Below are 26,570 nucleotides of genomic sequence, written 5' to 3' on the forward strand. Positions count from 1 at the left end.
TAGCTGGGGGTCCCACTGAGTCTCCACAACCCTCTCACCCATTCTCCACCCCTTCCCCACCCCTTCCCCACCACACATACACTCTGCTCCCCCAGTGCTGAATAACTTGCATTTTCTGGAACATACCTCTCTGTGCCTTTGCCCACATCTCCCCTCTTCCTGAAACACCCCTCCTCCCCTCCAGCGTGGGCTAATGTGACCTAGAGAAGCAAGTAGGAACCCTGTCATCTGGGGGAATTGGGTTCAAATCCCACTTCTGGCCCTTAAGTCTGTGACTCTGGGCCTTTAATAACTGGAGGAGTTTCATTAGGAAAATGGCAGTGACTGCATGTCTCCCTGGAGTGACTGATGTGCCACCCACAAGCTTCTATTTGGTCAGTGCTGGGTCCCATCGTCCCATCTAGCATGCTCCTCTTCCATCCTCATTCCCCCACTTAGTGCCATTTCCTCTGCCTCCCACCCTCTGTGCTGCTGTTCCTCCCCTCATCACCTCCTCCCCAGGGCAGAGGCCCCATCTTCTTCACCCCTAAATGCCCCAGTGCCAGCACCGTGCTTTGGCAAGTTATTCAGCACTGGGGGAGTAGAGTGTATGTGTGGTGGGGGAGGGGATGGAGAATGGGCAAGAGGGTGATGGAGATTCGGGGGGACCCCCAGCTACTTAAAATCCCTGAGGATATGTTGGCTGAACTGGACCCACCCCTTGATGGTTCACAGCCTAGAAGAGGCATTTGTAACCACGGTAACCAGTAAGTGCAAGCCATGGGGCCACGTGACTGTTCTAGAGAAGGAAGAGAGCACTACCCTGAGAGCCATGCTGGTGGCTTCACCAGGAAGGGAGTCAGCAGGGGGAGGACTGGGGGGTCAAGTGGTCCCTAAGAAGCAGAATTTGCAATACCCAAGGTTTTAGAAAGAGCAACCTGGCAGGACCACTGCACAATGAGATCACAGGATCATCTCCCAGCTGTTAGTGCAGCTCACTCCACCTGCCCTGACCCAAGCACGGGTCGTGAAGAAGACAAGCAGCTCTACAGAGGGGCCTCAAGAAATTCTTTGAAACAGAGAAATCAAAGTCTTGCTGGAAGGGTTGTGGGCACCCTGGACTGTCCACATGGGAGGCTGTTGGTGTGTGCGCCTACGTGTGTCCATCGGTGGGCACACGAAGAAGGAAATGGTAAGCCCATTGAAACCGGGCCTCGTGGACCCATCACTGACCTTCCGTTAGTCCTAACGTCCTCATATCTGGAGGTAATGCTTTCAACCTGCAAGCATTGCTCTTTCTCTCTTTTAGATTCTTCCCCGTCTGCTGCCATTTATAAAGACGTTTTCTTAAAAGAAGCATTTTTCTTTTGATACATCATGAAAACTCATGTCTCACTCACCAGGCCTTGGCACGGGATTCTAGAGAGGATTTTTCCAGAGAAAAGGGGGCAGTTTTGAAGCCAAACAGGCGAGTTCCCCAACATCCTCTCTGCAGCGCTCATTTGCAGCATTGAAGCTTCAGTTTTGAACAGGGCCAAGTCTATTCATGAATAATGAACAATGAAACACTACAGCTGCCAGAGCCTTAATCAGGAAACGAGGCTTCTGAATAGGAATGGAGCAGCCATGTTTGCGCTGCCCAGGAGGAGGATGATTTCCCACTTTGGGCCTCTGTTCTCCCAAATGTACAAAGGACCCAGAATGCTCAGGGGCTCATATTGTCTTTCCTAAGTCACAAGATCTAAGATCTAAGGGGCTGTATTAAAAATTTTGGCTCCTCCTATAAGCTTATTCTATCACTCTACTGCTCATTCATTTCCAGGAGCTCTCCATGCCAGTAGAATGAAGTCCAAGTTTCTTACCCTGACTTCCAGTGTCCCCCATGCCCCTCAAGCCAGGTTGTCCTCTAGATCCAGGATGATATAATCCATTCCTACTCATCCATTCTCCCGTAGCAACAGAACCCTGGCTGGGGCCATGCCAGCAAGTAAAGGATGACTTCTCAGCTGGTTTTGCCCCCAGTCCTCCAAGTGCCAGGCCCACTCCCATCCCCTCTGGTCACCCCAGCATCAGAAATCATAACCTCCTTTAACAGAAGGTACACCCTGATGACAAACCCACATCAGTTCAGTTAGGTTCGGTTCAGGAAAAATTTCCTGAGCCCCTGCTACAGAGTCGACACTGCTAGACACTGTAGAGCAGTGTCGAATGATCAAGCGCCTGTCCTCAAGAAGTTCCAAGTCTAGAATTTTCTGCAATGATGGAAATAATCTCTATCTGTGCTTTCCAAGAGGGTAGCCCCTAACTACATGTGACTGCCGAGCATTTGAAATGCAGCAAGTACAAGGATGATCTGAATTTTTATTTAATTTTAATTAATGTCTATCACACAGGAGAGAGAGGAGGGTAAGAAAACAAAGGCAGGATGACAGGAGGGAATGCAGTGACAGAGAGGAATCCAGATGTTAGGAGGAGATTGGGCTGCATCTCAAGGGTTGAGAAAGATTTTAACAGCTGCACAGAGCAGAAGATGCATCCAGTTGGTGATGATGCAATGAGTCCGCCCAGGTGGGGAAATTCCAAGTTGTGCAGTTTGGCTGCAGGCAGGAAGAGAGTCCTTTGGACAGTCCAGGCAGCTGGAGGGAAGGGGACTGGTCTATGTTGTGAGGGCATTGTCCTCCTAAGGATTTTTGGCTTCACATTGATGCTGATGGGAAGCTCCAGTTGGCTTTTAAGGAGATATGTTTTGGCAGAGTCACCTTGCTGCAGTGTGGATGATAGATTGAAAAAAAAAATAGATTTAATAATATGCATCTTTAAATATAGACACATGACTATATTTTAGGTTGAGGAGCACTTTAAATTGAAGATGCAGTTAATGTAACTCAATCAGGTAAAAAGTAAAGACATTCCATTCGTTTTGTAACAATTAAATTATTTCTGTATGATCTCTTTAATGTAGACCCCTCCTTCAAAAATAGGACAAAGGTGAGGAAGTTCAAAATATTTTTGAGAATTTTTTTTTTTTTTTTTGAGACAGAGTCTCACTCTGTTGCCCAGGCTGGAGTGCAGTGGTGCGATCTCGGCTCACTGCAACCTCCACCTCCCAGGTTCTAGCGATTCTCCTGCCTCAGCCTCCCAAGTAGCTGGAATTACAGGCACCTGCTACCATGCCTGGCTAATTTCTGTATTTTTAGTAGAGATGGGGTTTCACCATGTTGGCCAGGCTGGTCTCCAAACCCCGACCGCAAGTGATTTGCCCACCTTGGCCTCCCAAAGTGCTGGTATACAGCCGTGAGCCACCATGCCTGGCCTATTTTTGAGAATTTCTGAAGCACTTTAGAATTACAGTACCAGCATTTCTTTTTTTCTTTTTTCTTGTTTTTTAGATAGGGCAGCCTCTCGAGCCAGAGTAGGCTCAGAGGCTCCAGTACTAGCATTTCTAATATCAAATCAAAACATTCATGTCTATTAGTTAAATAAGGATACTTAAAAGACAACCCCAGGCCTGCTGCTGCCCAGTTTCTTTTTAAGTCTTTAAATTCTACGTATTTAAGATCTACAATTCAGATCTTTTATTAATTTAGGCAAACCCTTCCCCTAAATCAGTTGCATGAGACCAGCAGTCCATCTTTGCATTTATTGACTCCTTCCAACATATTTGCTTTAGAAAATTAAAAGCATGGCATGTGATCAAATTTTTCACTCTCCATGGTAAAGTATCAGACAGATACAATTCAAACAGAGCCCCAGGCAGCTACCAAAAGGTCTTGAATGACAGCTTGTCAATTTTCTGTCATTCAGGAGCCGCTTGAAAAGCTGAGCGCCCTCACATTTAGAACTTGCTGCCATTTAGGCAAAATGGTTTAACATTGAATCAAGGACATTATGAGCCAGAATTTTAAATCTGCTTATAAAAAGAAAAAATTAAGAGACGGAAGAGGCTCAACCTTTGAGTTCTTTCATTTGTCTAACTATATAGTACTACAGCAAGCACAAAGCGCCACAGTTCGTAAGCATTAGAAAGCATTTACTAAGCTTATTTGGCAACATGGTCTCTAAGGTGCTTGATGTCCAAGTTTTAAACCAACGTGACCTAGAAGGCCCAGATTCTTTCTCTACAAACTTGCATGGTTGTTTTCTTACACATACAGCCAAGGCATTTTTTCAATCCAGAAATGAGCAGGAAAAATGAGCGTTGGAAAGTAGTGAGAATATTGAAAGAACGGTACAGCTTTCTAAATGACTCCTATAACAACCCAGACAAGAAGCAGGCTGAGGTTTCCACCTCCTTCAGTAAACCCTAAAGCCAGTTCACCTACTCAAGGGGCCACTCGGATGGCCTTCTATGGGCTTTGGGTTTCTGCTCACCCCATCACTTTCTCAGACCCACTGTGTCTTCTTGTTCCTTTTTCTGGCTTGTAGCAGGTGCACTGGAAATATTGACTGATATTCCCAACTCTCCAGCTATTCAACCAGAGGAGGGTTGAATTGACCCTGGGCCCTGCCTCCGCCTCCCTGTGGCCAGTGGTGCTCAAACCTGAGCATGCATCAGAAGCACCTGAAGCCTGGTTAAAATGCAAGCTGCAGGGCGCCACTCCAGAATTTCTGATTTAATAGATCTGGGGTAAGGCCTGATCATCTGCATTTCTTACCAGTGTGAGGTGGTGCTAAGGCTGCTGGTCTGAGTACAGAGGAGGTTCCGGCAAGAGAGAAGAAGGCTGGTAAGTAGAGCTCAGTGTGGATTTTAGCAGCTGGGATCTTGGAGTGTGATAAAGACAGTTTGCTCCTCTGCCTGTCACTGGCTCCTTCTCCACCAACTCCAGTGTCCAGCACAGACTCTCGCGGGTGGAAATGAAGGACACAGGAACCGCCGAGGAGAACACATTTGCCATCTCAGGCCCTCCTTTCCCCTCCGCTCAGTTACCATCGGTCCTGGGTGTAGGTGCAGCACGTAGAGTACAGGGACATGACGTGGTGACAAAGGTGCTATCCCCTTGCCAAGCCAGCTGCCATCTCACTCAGCCAGGAGCACTGTCTTTTCCCGTCACACAAAAATGCCCCCAGGAGTCAGGCGTCCTGATAACTCCACCTTAAATTGTTGGGTGGTCTCAGGGAGGGTCCACCCCTCAGTCCTGCTCTGCCAGAGGAGGCAACAGAGGTCCCCAGTATCCACTGAAATCATCTGTGAAGCTTTAAAAAAAATGCTGAGACCCAGGGATTTGGAAAAAAAAACAAACTTGATTATAGATCATAGTATTGAATCAATGTTGATTTTCCCATTTTGATCGTGTTACTGTGGTATGAGAACTTTTTTTTTTTCAAGAAAAACACACTGAAATATTTAGAAGTAAAGGAAGTACAACTTAAAGCCTGCAACTTAAATGTTTTAAATGTTTCACATGCTTTAAATGTTTCCAGGAACTAGAATGATGTAGCAAGGGTGGTAAGCATTCGGGAAATCTGGGTTAAGGGTAAATGAGAGTTTTTTTTGAGGGGGGGAGTTGTTTTTTGTTTTTTACTGTTTTTCAACTTTTCTCTAAACCTAAAATTATTTCAAAAGAAAAAACTTCTTTTTTTTTTTTTTTTTTTTTTTTTGAGAGGGGGTCTCATTCTCTTGCCCAGGCTGGAGTGCAGTGGTGCGACCTCAGCTCACTGTGGCCTCAACCTCCCCAGGCTCAGGTGATCCTCCCACCTCAGCCACCCGAATAGCTGGGACTACAGCCACAGATGTGCACCACCACACCCAGCTATTTCTTATATTTTTCATAGAGACCAGGTTTTGCCATGTTGCCAGGCTGGTATCGAACTCCTGAGCTCAAGCAATCTGCCTGCAAAAGTGCTAGGGTTACAGGCATAAGCCACCACGCCCGGGCCCCCCCACCTTTTTTTTTTTCTGAGACAGGGTCTCACTTTGTCACCCAGGCTGGAGTCCAGTGGCATGATCACGGCTCACTGCAGCCTCATAATCCTGGGCTCAGGTGATCCTCCCACCTCAGCCTTCCAAGGAGCTGGGACCACAGGTGTGCAGCACCACACCTGGCTAATTTACTTTTTTTATTTTTAGAGATGGGGTCTTGCTATATTGCCCAGGCAGGTCTTGAAGTCCTGGGCTCAAGTGATCCTCCTGCCTCAGCCTCCCAAAGTGTTGGGATTACAGGTGTGAACCACTACTCCCAGCCAAACACTTTTTTAAAGGAAAAAAAAAAAGCCAGTCACCATGGCTCACAGCTGTAATCCCACCACTTTGGGAAGCCAAGGTGGGCGGATTACAAGTTCAGGAGATCGAGACCATCATGGCTAACATGGTGAAATCCTGGCTCTACTAAAGATACAAAAATTAGCTGGGCATGGTAGTGCGGGCCTGTAATCCCAGCTACTCGGGAGGCTGAGGCAGGAGAATAGCTTGAACCAGGGAGTCGGAGGTTGCAGTGAGCCGAGATTGCGCCACTGCACTCCATCCAGCCTGGTGACCGAGAAAAACTCTGTCTCAAAAAAATCAAAAATAAAAAGAAAAAAGAACTACTCCAGATCAACTGAATTACAAACTCTAAGAGCACAAATAAGCACATAAGAAGATGCTGAGCATCTTTAGTCATCAGCAAATCAACAAATCAAAACCACACTGAGATACTACTTCATAGGCACTAGGGTAGCCAGAATCAAAAAGTGAGATGATAACAAGTATGTGGAGAAATCAGAATCCTCATGCACCGCTAGTGGGAATGTAAAATGGTACAGCTGCTTTGGAAAACAGTCTGGCAGTTCTTCCAACAGAGTCAACGTATGACCCAGCATTTCTATTCCTAGGTAGCTACCCAGGAGAAAGGAAAACGTGTCCACACAGAAACTGGAACACGCATGTTCATAGCAGCACTATTCATAACAGCCCAAAGGTAGAAACCACCCAAATGTCCATCAACTGATAACAGATAAACAAATTATGGCATATCCATAAAATGAAATACTATTCAGCCATAAAAAAGAATAAAATACCCACTATGACATGGTGAACCCTGAAAGCATGGTGCTAAATGAAAGAAGCCAGAAACAAAAGACAACATATTATATGATTTCATTCATAAGAAATGTGTATAACAGGAAAATGTACAGAGACAGAAAATAGATTCCTGCTTGCTTAGGGCTAGAAGAGTGGGCAGAGGCTGGGCACAGTGGCTCATGCCTGTAATCCCAGCAATTTGGGAGGATGAAGCAGGAGGATTGCTTGAGGCCAGGACTTTGAAACCAGCCTAGGCAACATAACGAAAACCCACCCCTACAAAAAATAATAATAATAATAAAAGTTTTTTTTTAGTTTAGTGACTGTGCACACTTGTTTTCCCAGCTACTCAGGGGGCTGAGGTGGGAGGATTGCTTGATCCCAGGAGTTTAAGGCTGAAGTAAGCCATGATCCTGCCACTGCACCAGACTGGGTGACAAAGTGAGACTCAGTCTCTTAAAAATTTTTAAAATAGTTGGCCAGTTACGGTGGCTCACACCTGTAATACCAGCACTTTGGGAGGCCAAGGCGGGCAGATCACTTGAGGTCAGGAGTTCCAGATCAGCCTGGCCAACATGGTGAAACCCTGTCTCTACTAAAAATACAAAAATTCGCAGGGCGTGGTGGTGTGTGCCTGTAATGCCAGCTACACAGGAGGCTGAGGCAGGAGAATCACTTAAACCCAGGAGGCGGAGGTTGCAGCGAATCAAGACTGAGCCACTGAACTCCAGCCTGGGTGACAGAGCCAGACTCCATCTCAAAAAAAAAAAAAAAGAAGAGAAAGAAAAAATAAATTTAATAGAAAATAAAAAGAATAGCTAAAGAGTATGGGGTTTCTTTTTGAGATAAGAAAAATGTTTTAAAATTGACTGTGTTGGCTGGACTTGGTGGCTCAGGCCTGTAATCCCAGCACTTTGGGAGGCCAAACCAGGCAGATCACTTGAGGAGTTTGAGACCAGCCTGGCCAACATGGTGACACTCCATCTCTACCAAAAATACAAAAAGTAGCTGGGCATCATGGCACACACCTGTAATCCAAGCTACTGGAGAGGCTGAGGCAGGAGAATCGCTTGAACCAGGGAGGCAGAGGTTACAGTGAACCAAAATCATGCCATTGCACTCCAGCCTGGGTGACTCCATCTCAAAAAAAAAAAAAAAAAAAATTTTGACAGTGTTGATGCTTGTCCTTATCCATGAATATACTAAAAACCACTGAAATGTATACTTTAAGTGGGTAGATTGTATTTTATTTGAATTGTATTGCAATAAAGCTATTTTTAAAAACTCAGGGGGAGGGGGCAGGGACTAAGCATCCTTAGTGTCTCTAATTTGAAGAACTCCCCGGGACTCCAATGAGCAGCAGGGCTGAGAACCACACACAGGTCATTTCTGTGTACTGACACTATGTGGATCCACGTTTAAGTCACCCAGTTAGTCTAGAGCCAGAGCAATGTCCTTAGAGATGTGAAATTCAGCAGCACCAGGTATTTTATTTGTCTAACTCATAACCCTCATTTAATCAGCCAATCCGTGTCCAGGTGGACCACCACATTGTCTTCCTCAGTCAGGCTTGGAGTTGCCTAGTGCTGGAGCCTGCCTTGCCCGCTGTGCCCGGACAGCACCTGCCACGTAGCAGGCACTAGTCTCATGTTGCTTGTATTAAACAGATGCTTGCAGCAGAAGGTACAGCAGTGAAGTAATGCATTTTTATCTTAACTTTCATTTACTTTCTTCCCTGAAAATTGATTCCATTCTTGATGTGACTTTCAGCTGTCAGCTGTCTGCACTCCCAGACGGGGTGATGACCTGGCACCAACGGAGCATTACCCTGATGAATCATGGTCGAGGTACTTTTCCACTGGGCCAGCCGCCACAGCCCCTTCTCCATCCTTCAGAGAGCTCTGTCACCTCGCCTCGTAGACACTTGTGTGTCTCCCACTGGCTTCCACTTCTTGTGGGCAGTTTCTGGATGCCCAGGCCTAATCCAGTGCTGCCACTCAGTCAATTCTCTCTTCCTTTAAAGGGAACAATTACCTCCTTGAGGAATGAGGCCTGAAAGCTAAGTCTCTGCTATTGCATCCGCCTTCTTCTCACAAAGACCTGCAGCTTGAAAGGAGGGAGGGAGAACTAGCCCTAAGCTTCAGGAAGACCAAGCCCAGCCGCTGTGATGATTCCAAGGAAATTCAGGAAATCCTTGCTAATGGCCAAACTTCCCGGGTTTGAGATGCAAAAGGAAATCAGATCCCAGGGTAATGCTTTTACACTAAGCAAGAAACTGCAGGATATAAAGCTGTGCAGACCGTGGCTCCTGATTAAGAAAGTGATTCTGAGACTCCAGCCTGGAAGGAACTGGGCCCCAGTGTTAACTGTGGTTAATTCTGGGTGGAGGGGTGATGGGTGATAATTTCTCCTTTTTCTTTTCTGTACTAACCATTAATATTGTGGAGGGATGGGCAGTTAAAAAATCAAAGGAAGAAAACAAAGAAAGCCAAATCCTTTTCCATCTGTGCCGTTCAAGCTACTACCTGGACATACCCTCCTTGAATCTGGGGCTCCTCTCTCAGCTCCACCTAACATGGCCCAGCTCCTTCCTGGGGTCACTCCGTGTTCCTCAAGCACTTCAAACTCATCCTCTCCTGCCTCTGAGTTCAGTGTATGGGCCTCTCTCCTTCCTTTATAAGCTCCATCCGTGACTGCCTTCTGTGGGTCAGCCACATAGCTGAGCGAGGACCACATGCTCCACACCGAAGGATACAAGAAGCTTGTTCCAAATCTATGTGGGTTTTTTTGATATTTTAAGAGAGCGGATGCTTTCCCACGCTGTCTAATTCCCTGTTACATGTATACATCTCTTTTAAAAGATCCTTCAAGTCCTTTTAGTGTCTGGACATAGCTTATTCCCTCCCTTTCTTTTTTCCCAATCTCACCTGCCCCAGTCCTCCTGGTCGGTGCTTCTGTTTCCTGCACAAGGACACAGTCTTGCAAACATGGTGATCCCTGAAAGCATGTTGGAAATGAAAGAAGCCAGGTACAAAAGACAACATACTATATGATTTCATTCACAAGAAATCTGTGTAACAGGCAAATCTACAGAGACAGAAAATAAATCTGTAGTTGTTTAGGGCTGGGAGAGTGAAGTGAGGCCTCTCTAGAGAGATGGCAATGCCCAGGATTCCTTTGAAGACATTGTTTAGATATCACAGCATGGCCAGACAATAGTGAGGACAGTCTGGCACTGGTGTACAGATGAACAAATAGATTCATGCAGTAGAAGAAGCCAAACCAGATTCTAGCCTACCTCCAGTCACCTGATTTAACAAAGTCAAAGTCACAAATCAATAGGGAAAGGATGCTCTTTTCGGTAAATGATACTGTATCAATTGACTCATCATACAGAGAACAAAATGAACTTTGGTCCCATACATACACAAGTCATAAAAGTTCATTCAAAGTGGATCATAGACCTACATTTGAAAACAAAATCAATGCAGGGTCCAGGAGAAAGGGTCCAGGTGGAAGAATATTTTTATGACCTTGGGCTAAGCAAGAGATTCATAAACAGGACACAAAACCACCAACCAGCAAAAAAAAAGGAATGAGAAATATGACAATTAAAATGAAGAATTTATGTTTATCAAAGACAAAAAGGGGAACCATCGACTGGGAGAACATAGTTACAATACTTGTATCCAACCAAGAATTTATATTCAGGTTAGAAGACTCAAAAACAAAAAGGCAAGCAATCCACTAAGAATGAATTCTGGGCAGAAGACTTCACAAAAGATCTACAAATGACCGACGACATCAGGTAAACATGGACTACAACAACAAGGAGACACACCCACAAGATCCGTGACAATTTTGAAAATGAAACCCTGAGGCAGGCAGAATTCTAAGATCGCATCCCAGATTCCCATTCTTGGTGTCCGTGCCCTGCACAGTCCACTTGAGTAGGGGCAAGACCTGTGGATACGATGGATGTCTCTTCTGTGATCGGGTTACATCATATGCCAAAGATGGAGGGATTTTGTGATTAAGTCTCTCATCAGTTTACTTTCAAGTTCATCAAAAGCAAGAGTAGCCTAGGTTGGCCTGGCCTACTCAGGCGAGCCCTTTAAAAGAGAGCTCAAGCCTGCCCTGAGCTTGGAGAGATTTTCCTGCTAGCCTTGAAGAAACAAGCAGCTGTGAGTTCTGCAGCTTCACAGAAATGAATTTAGCCAACAATCGTGTGAGCTCCATTAGAACTACACCCTAAGTTCCCTCAACCTCTCCCACCCTCCACAGCACCTATTTACTGGTTATCTGCATGTGATAGCAGGGCAGGAACTAGACTCTCAGCCCTCTGAGGACAGACCTTGTCTGTCAGTGCATTTCACTGTCTGTCCCAGCACGTTGCACAAAGCCTGGCATATATCAAGAACATGGCACATTTTTATTGAGACGGACTCCTTAAAGCTGGAATCTAAAACCAATGGCCCCTAAATTCAGCAAAAAAGGTTAATGTGACACCTCTGCTTTTATTACCCATTTCCACAGATGGAAGGGTTGGTTGTCTGTGGCTATCTCAAGTGAAATGCAGAATTAGTGAATAAAATTTTCGTCTGAATTTAAAGAAAATCTTAATAAGATTTTCTTAGTGCAATTTTGTTGGTACCACTATGGAGTAGATTACATTATTCAAATAATCATTGCCCTCCCTATAGAAGAATTATATTAGGTTAAACCAAATACAATTGAGATATTCAATCACTTTTGACTTCATAAAATGCCAATCTCATATGGTTCAACCTAATTCTTCCCTGCCCCTTTGATGTCCAACTTGATCATGCTATTTTCTCTGGCCAATAAAATGTGATCTTTAGTGGCACGTGTTACTTCTTAACAAAGTCTTAGTGATTGCATGTTGGCCAGCATGCCTTTTCTCTCTGCCATGACCACCAGAAATTTTCCAGATAGAGGCTTTTCAACTTGCTTGGTCTCAGAGTGAAATGACAAAGAGCAGAGCCATAGCCAATCCACCTGGACATACAGCACAACTGAGCAATAAACCTGTGTGGATATAAGCCTCTGAGATTTTCATTACTGTGGCATATTTTATCAATACATTCTCTTTTACTTTGCCTTGCAATAGAGGTACATTGTTTGTGTCTGCCTCACTTATATCCCAGAGTCCAGCAAAATCTCTTGTCCATAAGAAGCCCTTGAAAAATATTGATTGAATTTAATTAAGCACAGTGCTTTTTTTCTTCTGGGAAAAGAACTGGCTGAACACAACCAAAGACATTTTGTGGCATTTATTAATGCCTGTTCTACCTTTAAGCTTAAGGACAAGAACCACCCGTGAGCCAAGCTGTATTATGTCAGCAAAACTCCCAGAACAATTAAGCCTCCCTTAAAACTGGCATGGAGCTGTTTCCAGAATCAGCATGAAATCCAGTACTCAGCATGCCTGTGCTAGCTCCTCCTCTGGGGGCCCTCCTGTCACTCTGAGCAAGGCAGTAGGAAGTGCGAGGTGGAAGTTAGGACCAGATCATGTTAGGCCTTCATAGACCAGGAGACATAAAGCAATGATAACCTATCAGTGAAAACTGTCAGAGGTTTTCATGCAGGGGAATGACCACCTGAAATTTTAAAGGTTGTGACAGCTTACTGGCTAGAGAATAGATTAGAGAGAGACAGGAGTAGAAACAGCAATGGAATAGAAATTTTCTCAGAAATCATAAATTACCAATTTGACAAAAGAAAAAAATCTTAAGTAAACCAGTATCTATGGTGAAAAAGAAATATTTGTAAAAACAAACAAACAAAAATCACTTCTGGAAAAATTCTTGAGGCTAAATGGTTTCATGGTTGAATTCTTTGAAACGTCACATAAACAGATTTTACATTCTTTCAACTGATATTGATCAGGAGGGAAAATGAAAAACTTCCCAATTCATTTTGTAAAGCAAGCACACCCCAATACTAAAATTTATCAAAAATTGGGAAGAAAAAGCTAAAAGGATCATTTATTGCAGATGATATCATTGTATTACTGAAAACACAAGAGAATCAACTAAAAAAACACTAACAATTCAATACGGTGACTAGTATAAAAAATTAATTTATACAAGCATTAGTTTCCCTATAGACCAGCAATAAACAGATAAAAAGTAATAAAAAAAATTTTATAGAACCAAAAATATAGCTAGAAAAATTAAATGAAAATATAAATAAATACTAACATTTTTAAAAAATAAATGTAACTACCTAGGAATTTACTTAACAAGACAAATACAGGAGTTACATGAATACAATTACTGAAGGATTCAAATAAAGACTTGGCTAAATGGAATGACATACCATAATATTCCTAGATGGGAAAAACATTATGTAACTGGAATTTTCCAACTCCTTCATCTGCAGATACAGAAACCTCACCAGCTCATAGGCCCCTCCTACATGACAGCAGGACCTTGGTGCTACCTTATAGTTTCCAGGGTTATTTCTGACAGTCCCCAGAGTATTCCACATCACACAAGCACAGGAATCCTCTGCCCTTCCTTTGTAGTGGTTCAAGTCAGCTGTTGGCAAACCCTGTAGGGGCAAGCTCACCATGCCCCCAGTGCCAGTGGTTCATGGGAGAGGGTACGGCCTCCTCCCCAGGGTACTGCTGGACTCCCTCCTCCCATGTCCCCAATTCAGAAAACACTTGAAGTGGTGGTGTGCTGGCAAATATTTAACAACCAGTTCTCTAGAAAAAAAAAAAAAAAGTTTATTATAAATTTTACTGATATAAGGGAGATGTAGCATATTATTCACAAAAAATAATAGTCTCTAAAGCCAGTGTGTGCCATGATTTTCTACAGCCTGCCATAGAAAAATGGTTTTTACATTTTTGAATGATTGAAAAAAAATCAAAAGAATAGTATTGCATGACACATGAAAATTATATGAAATTTAAATTTCAGTATCCACAAATAAAGTTAGCACAAAAACCCAGGCTCACTCATGCATTTAGGTATTTTCTATGCTTTTGCTCTGTAAGAGCAGACTTAGTCATTGTGACAGATACTGTGTGGCCTATAAAGCCTAAAACACTATCTGGCCCTTTACACAAAAATTTGCCAGCCCCTCCTCTAGACAATCAGGAAAACAATCAATCAAGTCCTAATTTGTAGCATTTGCCAATTTCCATGGTGTAAATACTCCCACTGTGCCAGTGTCAAGCTTGCCATCACTGAATGTGGAATTAGGAAGCATGCACAGTAGCATATCATTACATAGTATTTCCACCATACAGACAACAACAGACGTAAATAAGCATAGATTGTAGTAAGGTGTAGTAAAATGACTAACGAATGATGAATTTTGAATATTCATTACCTTTGTTCCTCACATAACTCATTTAATTGTATGTTTATAAGTTTAATTTTTAATAATGTTCTGTTTAACAACCAGCTTGGAAAATTCTTGAAAATTTAGCATTTGGGTCTCAGGAGCCAGCCCCTGCACACCACTGATTTGGAGTGACCAATGGCATGTCAGGGGTGGCAGCCCTTCTGGCTCTTGTCTGTACCAGGTGCCACAGAAATGGGGACAATGCTCTTCTGTGTGCCCCATTCTGCCACCGTTGTCCTGAAGAACAGCACTTCTTGTCTTTCCTATCTTCAAAATGCAGATTTTATTCACAGCCTTCTCTATCTTCAGAGCACCAATCCAGTCATCCTCTCCTTCCATGTACACAGGTTCCTCAAGGCAAATCTCCTTCCTCTAAAGACAAACAGTTACCTGGGAGATCCCTAGGTGGGAGAATCCTCTGTCCACAGAGTCACCAAACATATCTTGTGCCATGGTCTGACTGTTGGTGTCCTCCCAAAACGCATATGGAACCTGATGCCCAATGTGATAGCGTTTGGGAAGAGGGGCACCTTTTGGGGAGTTATTGCCACGAGGGCTCTACCTTCATGAATGCGATTCTGCCCTTATAAAAGAGGCTCAAGCGAGCTCCTTCACCCCTTCTGCCACATGAGGACACAGCAACAATGAGCCATCTATGAAGCACAGAGCAGCTCTCGCCAGACACCGAGTCTGCTGACACCTTGATCTTGGACTTCCCAGCTTCCAGAAATGTGAGCAATAGATTTCTGTTGTTTATACATCACCCAGTCTGATATTTTTGTACAGCACCCCAAATGGACTAAGACAGCTAGACTCTGAGTTTCATCTCAGGTTTACAGGAACAAGCATCCTGACAATATTACAAACTTAATGTAATTCCAAGTTTTTAAAAGTAGAATTTGTTGGAACTTCAAAATAAGCAGTTGGACGTTCAAGAATACTGAGAACAGAAAAACATTTCTATCAGATATTAAAATATAAATAATTACTAATATATACTATAGAGAAATATTCATATTAATGATATAAAAAGCTGTGAAATGGACTCCAATGCAAGTAATTAGTGCCTAAGTAATATTCCAAATCAATGAGAGAAATAGATTTTAAAAACAAATAGCATAGAGAAAACTGGCTGAATTTCAGGGATGAGGTAGAAAAGTATATTAGATCTTTATGCTATTTGCCGAAATCATTCCATGTGTATTTAACTTTTAGAAGTAAAAAAGGTATTGGGAAGTATTATAAGTATATATATATAAAACCTTTGTGTGGCAAATTACTTGCTAAGTGTGATAACAAAAGCAAAATCTAAAAAGAAATTTAAAATAACCATAAATAAGAGACAAATGATGAATAAGAATTATTTCAGTATAGGACAAAGGTAAGTAAATACAGAAAAAAGATTAATGTTTATATACAAAGGATTCTTAGATATCAATAAGAAAACTTCAACAGCAATGAAAAACTTGAGATAAAAACAGGCAATTCACAAAAAGGATAAATAGAAATGTTCAGTTAACATTTAAAAAAACCTTACAGTTTTCAAAGAAATACAAATAAAAATCAGAAGATACCATTTTTTTTAAATCAGATTGCCAAAAATTAAAAGTATGGACAAAACCCAGTACTGTCAAGGATGTGTGGAAATGGGCACTTTTTTTTTTTTTTTTTGAGATGGAGTTTCGCTCTTGTTGCCCAGGCTGGAGTGCAATGGTGCCATCTTGGCTCACTGCAACCTCCGCCTCCTGGGTTCAAGCGATTCTCCTGCCTCAGCCTCCCGAGTAGCTGGGATTACAGTCATGCGCCACCACACCCAGCTAAATTTGTATTTTTAGTAGAGACAGGGTTTCTCCATGTTGGTCAGGCTGGTCTCAAACTCCTGACCTCAGGTGATCTCCCCACCTCAGCCTCCCAAAGTACTGGGATTACAGGCATAAGCCACCCCACCCAGCCTGCACTCTCATGCACTATTGATGGGAGCGTAAGTTAGTATATCCTTCCTAGGTCTTTTGACAGTACCACGATAGGAAGCGCATATACCTTCCAGAGCAACAAACCCATGCCTGGGAGTATATCACTAGTGGAGAAAAGACATGGCCTGCAGTATTGTTAAAACAGTGAAGAAGTAGAAACAATCAAAATGTCCAATACAGGAATGGTTAAAGTTTTTTTTCTGAATAAATACACAAGGGAAGACCTTACACCTTTATAAATAGTGGTGTCCATATATATTTATTGATAAGTGAGAGTGTCTGTAACATACTGCTGCATGGAAAACAGGCTACAAAACAACATATAGAGCATGGTCCCAAATACATCAACTTGCCAATGTCTATGTGTAAATAAGCACACAGAGCCATCCAGAATCAAGTCGAGTCATGAGAAGTCTGGTGATTTTTGCTTGTATTGTTTTGTGTGGCGTGTGTGATATTTGGCTTGTTTACAGAGGCTACAGATATTTATACACACACACATACACACACAAATAAAGCTATTTACATACACATTTAGTAAAAGACTTGGAAGTATAATCACTGAAATGTCAACACAGGTCATTTCTTGATGAAATTACAAATTATTTTTATTTCTTTTCTTTTTGCTTACATGAATGTTCTACAATAGGGTGTTCACTGTAAAATCAGAAAAAAAATTAAGGCTATTCTTTTTTTAAACAAAACAAAGATTCTTGTCTTGAGGAATGCTTAGGCTCACAAAAGAAAAAAAAAAAGTAAAGACTCTAGTACAGTAACAGCGATGGTGGCTCTGTGTCCACAATAGCACAGACACCAAAGAAAGGAATGGTCAGTACCAGCAGTTGGAGCCAGGGAGGCTCCGTGTCACATGGCAAAGTGAGTCATGGAAGGTAATGAGGAGCTCACGAAATGGACAGACAGAGGAGCTCACGAAATGGACAGACAGGGAAATTAAGGAAAATCATTTCCACAGAATTACACTCGAAGGGTTATCCTTGCTTCTAAGGGTGAATATGGAAGACCACCTAAAAAGTCTTCTACAAAACCTGTGAAGGACATTGGTCCCCACGTTACTCAGTATCACCTGGAGCAGAATCCACATCATAAAAGATTCCAAACATTTAATACGTGGAAGGTTCTCTAGCTCTAAAAGGTGATATGGTTAGTTGCATCAAACAACAAAGGCTATTCTAGAACTCAACGTTTTCCTTTTCCGTTGCCAGAAAGCTCACAGTTTAGTTGGTGTTTATATGTGATTACCACTTTTCTTCGATTACTGATGAAATTCTGTCTATATGGAAGACCATCAAATAAATTTTTTTATTCCAACCTGTGTTTCGTGTTTAATTGGTCAGAGCCAGTTCATGTACACAGGCTTTCTCAGTGGGTTCTTTATCTGAACCATAGAACACAGGCAGTGATTTAGGTAACTGTTTTCTCGGTTCTAAGGATATTATGTAACTAAGGCCATTCTAGACGCATAGAAGTTAATTCCTTACATGTAATGGATAATGGATATCTTAGGGCAGAGGATCTCAAACTTTTTTTTTTTTTTTTGAGTGAGGGGCTCACTCTGTTGCCCAGATTGGAGTGCAATGACACATCAGGGCTCACTGCAACCTTCATCTCCCAGGCTCAAGCGATCCTCTCACCTCAGCACCCACTGCGAGTAGCTGGGACTATAGACATGCACCACCATGCCTAATTCTTTTTGAATTTTAGTAGAGACGACGTCTCACTATGTTACCTAGGCTCATCTCGAACTCCTGAACTCAAGCAATCCTCTCGCCTCGGCTTCCCAAAGTGCTGGGATTATAGGTGTGAGCCACCATACCCAGCCAATGTCAAACTTTAATGGGTGCCAGAATCACCTGTAGGCCTTCTTAAAACAGACTGCCTGTCCTAATCCCAGAAAATCTGATTCAGTAGGACTGGGATGGGAGCAATAATTTGCATTTCTAGCAAGTTCTCAGTAATGCTGACATCGTTGATCTCAGGGACCACACTTTGAGAACCACTGCCTTAGGGGGTTAGGATTTAATTTCTCTCACAGCAGACTGAAGAGGAGCCCACGAAGTGATTGTTAGCACCTGAAATTAAACGTAAAACCACACATGCATAAGTACGAAAGGGGCCCAGGACGAGCTGCTGAAACCACTGCATTGGTGTAGTGCTTATACAGTGGCCATTACTACTAGAATCTATTTGCATTTTGCTTATTTACGTCCCCTTTGGGCCAATCTAATCAACAAAGAGCTGGATTTGGACTGTTTTCATTTTCTAATCTCTTCCAAATGTTGAAATCTTTGGCTTTTAAAAGGCACTACAGTGAAAGGAGAAAAGCTATTTAGTCAGCCCAAAGTTTAAGAGCAAAAGTTTAAAGTCAATTCTGTTCCAATGAACTGAACTGAACATTGGCATGGGAAGGGAGAAAGGAATCAGGTGTTTTGGGGTCACCATGGCTTGTGTGATGGGAAAGATGAGAAAGCAATTCCAACACCTCAAGGAGAAAGTGGCATTTTGGTGAGAATTGAAGGATGGGTGGAATTAACAGGCAACAATTATTAGGAAAGTGGCATTCCAGGCAGAAGAAACAGCACGAATAATAGCAGGAAGGTGGGAAACTGGGAGACGGAAAGGTCTGGTTGAACTGGAGTGCAGGATATACACAGAAGCACTGTGTGAGAAGGTGGACATGGAAGGGCCATGAACATAGGCTAAGAAGTTCAAATGCTATTCACTAGGACAGTGTTTCTCAAATGGGGAACCTAGACATGTTCTCCAGGAACCACATGTTCAAGAAATTATACTTTTTACATTGAATTTTGATAATTTTTTAAAGACTCCTAAATTTAATTTGGAATAGCCTCCTCTTACCTGAGTACTACCACTTTAATCTGGTGGCATGTTTGTGATCACATTGCTGCCAGGTACAAATCAGAAGATATCACAACTGTCATATAAGCAATCTTCACAGTAGTTATATATTTTGAGTTGAAGAACAAAGTGGGATCTGCAGTAATGTGTTTCTCCTTAAATAAGTTCTGTATATTGTGCTCAGCTCTGAGCAAATACATTTAAAAACTTAGATAAAACATATAATTTTCTATGGATATAATTGATCAAAACTGACCCCAGAAAAGATAGAAAGCCTAAGCATATCAATTTTCATAGAGGAAATGAGGAAGTTGTCAGTAGCACACCCTCAAAAGAACACCAGGTTGAAAGGGTTTCTGAGGGGAAGTCCACTAACTCTTTAAGGAGTATAGAACACCAACTCTTTTTTTTTTTTTTTTGAGATAGAGTTTCACTCTTGTCACCCAGGCTGGAGTGCAGTGGCACCATCTCGACTCACTGCAACCTCCGCCTCACCAGTTCAAGCGATTCTCCTGCCTCAGCCCCACAAGTGGCTGGGATTACAGGCACCTGCCACCATGCCCAGCTAATTTTTTGTATTTTTAGTAGAGACAGGGTTTCATCATGTTGAGCAGGCTAGTCTTGAACTCCTGACCTCAGGTGATCCACCCACCTCGACCTCCCAAAATGCTGGGATTAGAGGCATGAGCCACTGGGCCCCGCCTAGAATACCAGTTCTTTTGAAGCTATTCTGTAACAGCTTAAAATTAAAACAAACAAACAAAAAACCCAAAAAAACCCTTCCAAGCATTTTCTATGAAGCTAGTAAAACACCACAAAACCTACAAAGACTAGAGCTACACCAAAGAAAAACGCAGATCAATATGATTTATATTCATGCAAAAATCCCTAATAGCAAACAAAATCTAGCAGATTTTTTAAATAACCCATCTTGACCAAATGGGATTTATTCCAGAAATGTAATGATGGTTAAATATTGGGAACTGGATTAATAGCTTTCACCAAATTAATTAAAGAGGGATAAAAATATTATTTCCAGACAAACTGAAGATATTTAACAAAATTCAATCACCATTCTTCACTTAAGAAAAAAATCTCAATAAAATATGAATAGTTGGATACTTCTTTAACCTGATAAAATATTTTTCAGCCCACAAGCCAGCAGCATGGGGAATCACTAGAGCAAGCTTGTCCAACCCACAGCCCATGGGCCGCATGTGACCCAGGACGGCTTTGAATGAGGCCCAACACAAATTCGTAAACTTTCTTAAAACATTATGAGATTTTTTTGTGAGTTTTTTTTTTAGTTCATCAGCTATCATTAATGTTAGTGTATTTCATGTATGACTCAAGACAATTCTTCTTCTTCCACTGTGGCCCAGGGAAGCCAAAAGATTGGACACTCCTGCACTAGATGCTTTTCCACTGAAGTCAGGAGTGTGACAAAAATGACCAGTTTTCAGTTATTGAACACTTGTCATTCTTGCACACAGAACTCAGTGAGTTTTCAGTGCTGCTTGGAATATCCTAAATGTCCCTAGTCCATTCTTTCTCCACAATCCCAGACATCTATTCTCTCATACCCTTCACACCTTTCCCCACCTTACTTGCAGTTGAGAATTCTGTTTCCTAGTTTATTGACACTACGGCAGAGACTTTCAGAGACTTACCCCTCCACGTCTACCCACTTAACCAGTGGCTGCACCACATACTGTGCCTTCCTACCACAGATAAACACCTGTGCATTTGGAGAAGTCAAGTCTTCAACTTGTGCCCTAGCTTCCATCTCATCTCACCTCAAGGACTTGTCCCAACAATTCTGTACTCTTATACATCATCAATCTTTCTTTTCCTACTGGGTCATTTCATCAACAAATAAGCCAACAATTTTTAATTACTTTATTTATTTATTGAGACAGTGACTCACTCTATCACCCAGGCTAGAGTGCAGTGGCACGATCACAGCTCACTGTGGCCTCAACCTCCCCAGGCTCAGGTGATCCTCCCACCTCAGCCTCCCAAGTAGCTGGGACTACAGATGTACGCCACCACACCCTGCTAATTTTTGTATATTTGTAGAAATGGGGTTTTGCTATGTTGCCCAGGCTGGTTTTGAACTCCTGGATTCAAGCTATTCTCCCACCTAGACCTCCAAAAGTGCTGGGATTAAGGGCGTGAGCCACTGTGTCTGGCCAAGCCACTATCTTAAGAAGAAAAGACTACTTTTGCTACTAGCAACCATCACCTTTCTCCAGTCCTCTTGCAGCAAAACTCCTCAGAGTTCTACTTGTCGCCACCACTCCATCAGAACAGGCCCTGGCAAGATCACCAATGACATCTGTACTGTCCACGTTGCCAAACATAATGGGCATTTCTCAGGCTGCCTCTTAAACTTGACCTATGAGCAGCATTTGACACATCTGATCACCTCTTTCTCCTTGCTTCATTTTCACTTGGCTTCTAAGACACTACGTACTCTTGATATCCTATTGACGTGGTGGTCACACCACCTCATTCGTCATGGCTACTTCCTCCTCCTCTTCCAAAGCTCTTAACATTGGAGTGCCCCAGGGCTCATTCCATGGTTTTTTTCTTCTTTCATCTTCATTCTCTCTAAAGGTGATCTCACCCAGTTTCAAAGCTTTCAATAGCACCTAATACTTTGAAGCCCACATTTTTATTTCAAATAATAATCTCTCTCAATTCCAAATCTGCATATCCAAATGCCTGCCTGCCATTTCTACTGGGATGTCTGACACGTCAACCCTAACATTCAATACTGCGACCAATACTGCAAACATCTTTTCCATCAAACCTGCTCTGCCTGCAATCTTTGCTACCTCAGTTCATGGCTTCTAGTTGTTGGGGCCAAAAACCTTGTCATTACCCTTAATTCTTCCCTTCCTTTCACTTGCCATATCTGATCCAGATAAGGTACCAAAGACAGGCAAAAAAAAACAAACAAAAAAAGGCCGGGCGCAGTGGCTTACGCCTGTAATCCCAGCACTTTAGGAGGCCGAGGCGGGTGGATCACGAGGTCAGGAGATAGAGACCATCCTGGCTAACATGGTGAAACCCCGTCTCTACTAAAAATACAAAAAAAATTAGCTGGGCGTGGTGGCGGGTGCCTGTTGCCCCAGCTGCTCAGGAGGCTGAGGCAGGAGAATGGCGTGAACCCGGGAGGTAGAGCTTGCAGTGAGCCAAGATCGCGCCACTGCACTCCAGCCTGGGCGATAGAGCGAGACTCTGTCTCAAAAATAAATAAATCAATAAAAATAAAAAGGTTGTTGTAAATTCCTGACAATGGAAAATTCCCTACATCACCTCCTTTCCTCCCCGCTAAAGAAAACGTGCATGAGAGGTATACACACCAGTTTGGGAGGGAAAGAGGCAATGGAGCCTTAAGAGAACAATTTAAACTTTCTCCATCACTTTGGACCCCTGCAACATTTAGAAATTTATAGTCACATGGCTTTTACTTAGAAGTACTTCTTTCTCTTATGGGACCCCCCAAAAGGCCCTCTCCATCACAACACTCATCTTACCCACTCCATCATCACCCACGGGCCATCTCGGTCTCTGACATGTAGTTTCCCATGCTACTGTAGTTTTCCATGCTAGATTTTATCACATATTACTTTATATTTTGGCAGATTCCTTGCGGACATCTTTGTCGTCTTCTTAGGCCTCCTGTGTGCTGCATGTTGTCCACTGAAGACACCGATTGACCCAACTCCAACAGGTCAAAGCTTCTCCACGTGGTAAAACCCTGTTAGCCTACACCAAGTGATTATCTTTATAACCAGGCCCTATAGCTATTTCTAAAGCAAGAATTCAGCATCTTAAGGCTATTTTAATCTGTTACTTACTATTTATTTTGGCAACCTTATTTATCGAATGTCAGGGCTTGAAATGTCAGGGAAGTTGTAGTTTGATACTTACCTATTGATTCTCAAATGTTAAATTTAAAGGTATGTATAAATAATCTGTCATTTGAAATAGCATGGTTCTAGAAATGTTGAAAACAGATTGAATTCAACTCATTTAGTAATCTGGAAGTAAGACTTCTACTGAGACAGTAGAAGTAGTATGTTAAGAGCCCAAACTTTGGTATCAGAAAGATACATTTCAAGTCTAATGTGACTCTGGACAAGTGGCTAAGTCGGTTTCCAAACCTGTAGAATAGGAGATGGATGTGACTATAAAAAGGAAAACAAAGAGGGGGCTTTGTGATGATGGAACTGTTCTGCATCTTGGCTGTATCAGTGTCAGTATCCTGGTTATAATACTGTATTAGTTTTTCAAGATGTTGTTGGGGGAAAACTGAGCAAAGGGTACACAATATCTTTTCTTTTTCTTTTTCTTTCTTTTTGAGATGGTGTCTCATTATTTTGCCCAGGCTGATCTCAAACCCCTAAGCTCAAGTGTTCCAATGCCTCAGCTTCCTGAATAGCTAGGACTACAGGCGTGTGAGTCAACATTCTTACAGAAATAGAAACTGACAGTTAGGACATAATTTAAAAACCAAAACTTCATTTTCTAAACCCAGGTAAGTTCTTGGAAATAATTAAAGCTCTTTCCAAATAGGACCAAATACTAAATATTCCCCATTTTGAAAGTTCGGAAAGTTTTAATTCTTACAACTACATGTGAACCTACAGTCATTTATATATAAAAAAAATAGTAATTTTTAAATGTTGGTTTAACTTTTGTATTAATTTCAAAACTATCAGGCCGGGCGCGGTGGCTCAAGCCTGTAATCCCAGCACTTTGGGAGGCAGAGACGGGCGGATCACGAGGTCAGGAGATCGAGACCATCCTGGCTAACACGGTGAAACCCCGTCTCTACTAAAAATACAAAAAAAAAAAAAAACTAGCCGGGCGAGGTGGCGGGCGCCTGTAGTCCCAGCTACTCGGGAGGCTGAGGCAGGAGAATGGCGTAAACCCGGGAGACGGAGCTTGCAGTGAGCTGAGATCTGGCCACTGCACTCCAGCCTGGGTGACAGAGCGAGACTCTGTCTCAAAAAAAAAAAAAAAAAAAAAAACTATCGTAGGCAATCACATATCTTCTCTAATTTTCTATGATGGAGGCAATAAACAAAGACTCCAAATTACCAAATTTTAAATTTAGCAATGATATAACCAGAAGGTGGCGCTGTTACCACATGAATATACCACAGTAAGGCACTATTAAATGTATCAAAAAATACAGATTTCATCAATCAAAATTGTAAATGCTAGCCTCAATTCAGCAATATTTTCAACGTGTGTCTTACTTGAGGTTTAAAACATACAATTTAATCATTTAAAAAATAGATAACATACACAAATCCTACATAAACTTCTAAACACAGAGACCTAGTATTAAGCTAGTCATATCTTTGCATTTTTGATACAAATATTTCTTGCCTCACCAACTGTTAACAGAACTTTTGATAAAGGTACAAGCACCACTTACAGAAAATTCCTGAACTGCAACTAGAAGTGAAAGAAAAGCTAAGAAAGGGATTTCCTTTTTGTTAAAGCAAAAATGTTTACAACTTTCCCTTATTTTGGGTTTAGGATAAAAACATTAAAAATACTTTTCAAAGGAAAAAAAATAAGTTGCATCAGTTAATAATAATTACCAAGACAGAGATAGCTTTTGTCCAATTCCATTTTATATAACATAGAAAGTTAAGTTCCAAAACACAGACACTTGCCTAAAGTCACATACAGCAGAACTAGAGTTGAAGATTAGACGCCAGGACGCCAGGTCTAAGACAGCCATTATATTCAGACCAATGAGACACTAGGCAAGAAGAAACTTTCATTACAAAAGGCAGTATTTTTGCTTGAACCATGTATTGTTAGCCTAATTCTACTAGTCAAATTAGTTAGATATTTTCAAAAATGGACAAAATCTGTCCAGGAATAAGCTTTAAATAAAACTTATGTAACCATAAAACACAACTACTTACTTGGAGCAGCATCAACAAGACTATAGCAGCAGTGGACAAACACCATGGTAACAATCAGGTGTCCAAGACAAAATGGGAACAATGGAACATCAATCACTTTCAAGGAAGCAGGCTCCTGGACAAGTATGACTGAAATTGTTACCCAGGCTATTAGCACCTCCCATGGCTGGCGTGAAAACATGGCTTACACATGCAATGGCACTTTTGGTAAGAAAATAATCTTTTAGAAAAATAGGTAGGACATACTAAAAAATTAAAACCTCATTTGCTAAACCTAGATAAGTTCTTGGAAATAATTAAAAGCTCTTCCTAAATAGAACCAAATACTAAATGCTCCCCTTTTTGAAAGTGCTGAACGTGCTGCAATAAAGGGGTACCAAACATAAACATATCCATGGTCTAATAGAACTATAGAAAAACCTAACAGGTGAAACGCAGACACAAACCTCAAGGTCCTTGCATTCTAGGGCAAATGTGTTCCATCCATTTGTAGCAGCAGCACATTAGAACACACACAGGAAGTACATACGCTGCTATTGCATGGCTAGACATGCACAAGTCACTTGACTCAACCGAGATCTGAGGATCTAAGACGAATAAAGCATTTCACACAACAAATGGCCTTCAGAAAAAGAGACTGAGAAGAAAAAGAAACGAAAGCCAATGTGTTTTAGAGAGGAGGTACGGAATGCCATAGGTTATTAGGAAGCAACCTGGTATATGTGGCTGGATTACTCTAGCTACACCCTGAGCATAGATCCTAATGATGCTCCCAAGTACAGTGAGAAGCCAACAGTTACAGCTTTGTTGCTAATGCGCCCCATGGGCCAGGCAAATCCTCCTCCTTTCTGGGGTCTCAATCTATCTCAGTTAGCACTGATGGTGGGGGCTTGGCCTAGTTCATCTTTAAGAAGTCATTCAGCTTTTCAGGAAAAAGCAACAGATGAAGATGTCTACTTTGATACCTAAGCTGCACAATGACAGAAATAGGGTAGTCCAGGAGAGCCCCAACAGGACATCAATAGGTGAGCAGAGATACTGGTTCAAAGTCATTGCTGGCTAAATTTCAGAGGACAAGGTATGAACATGCCAGGGAAAAGCAGCAGGATCTGACAATGGATTGGACACAACAAGCAAAAGAAAGTATCTCGAATCATTGAAGGCAAGTTGCTTTAAGGAAAGAATATTCCAGAATTTCAAAAGTATGATTTATCTAACAAATAGGTATATACTTTTCTATAATGTTCACACATTCTACATTAATGCCTTATCCTCACTGGAGAAGTATTTAAGCTTTACCTGTACACCAAGCACTGCACTAGGCCCTGTATATGGTGTTCACTGCAACAGACGTGGAACATTTATCACCAATAGGCAACATTTGCAAGGAGCAGCCTCTAA

The 26,570-nt window shown here is 42.1% G+C and overlaps 1 protein-coding gene across 1 annotated transcript; it reads right to left on the bottom strand.

The window, feature by feature from the left end:
- Positions 1–2,320: 2,320 nt before the first annotated feature.
- Positions 2,321–9,715, bottom strand: ARMS2 (age-related maculopathy susceptibility 2). The gene is given in 6 exon segments (XM_011930306.1): positions 2,321–2,762; positions 4,636–4,661; positions 4,663–4,826; positions 4,829–4,897; positions 4,900–4,975; positions 9,515–9,715. Coding segments are annotated over 6 exon segments (564 nt in total). The 3' UTR covers positions 2,321–2,734.
- Positions 9,716–26,570: the final 16,855 nt, after the last annotated feature.

This window comes from Colobus angolensis, unplaced genomic scaffold, assembly GCF_000951035.1.
Source record: "Colobus angolensis palliatus isolate OR3802 unplaced genomic scaffold, Cang.pa_1.0 Scaffold85, whole genome shotgun sequence".
NCBI lineage: Eukaryota > Metazoa > Chordata > Mammalia > Primates > Cercopithecidae > Colobus > Colobus angolensis.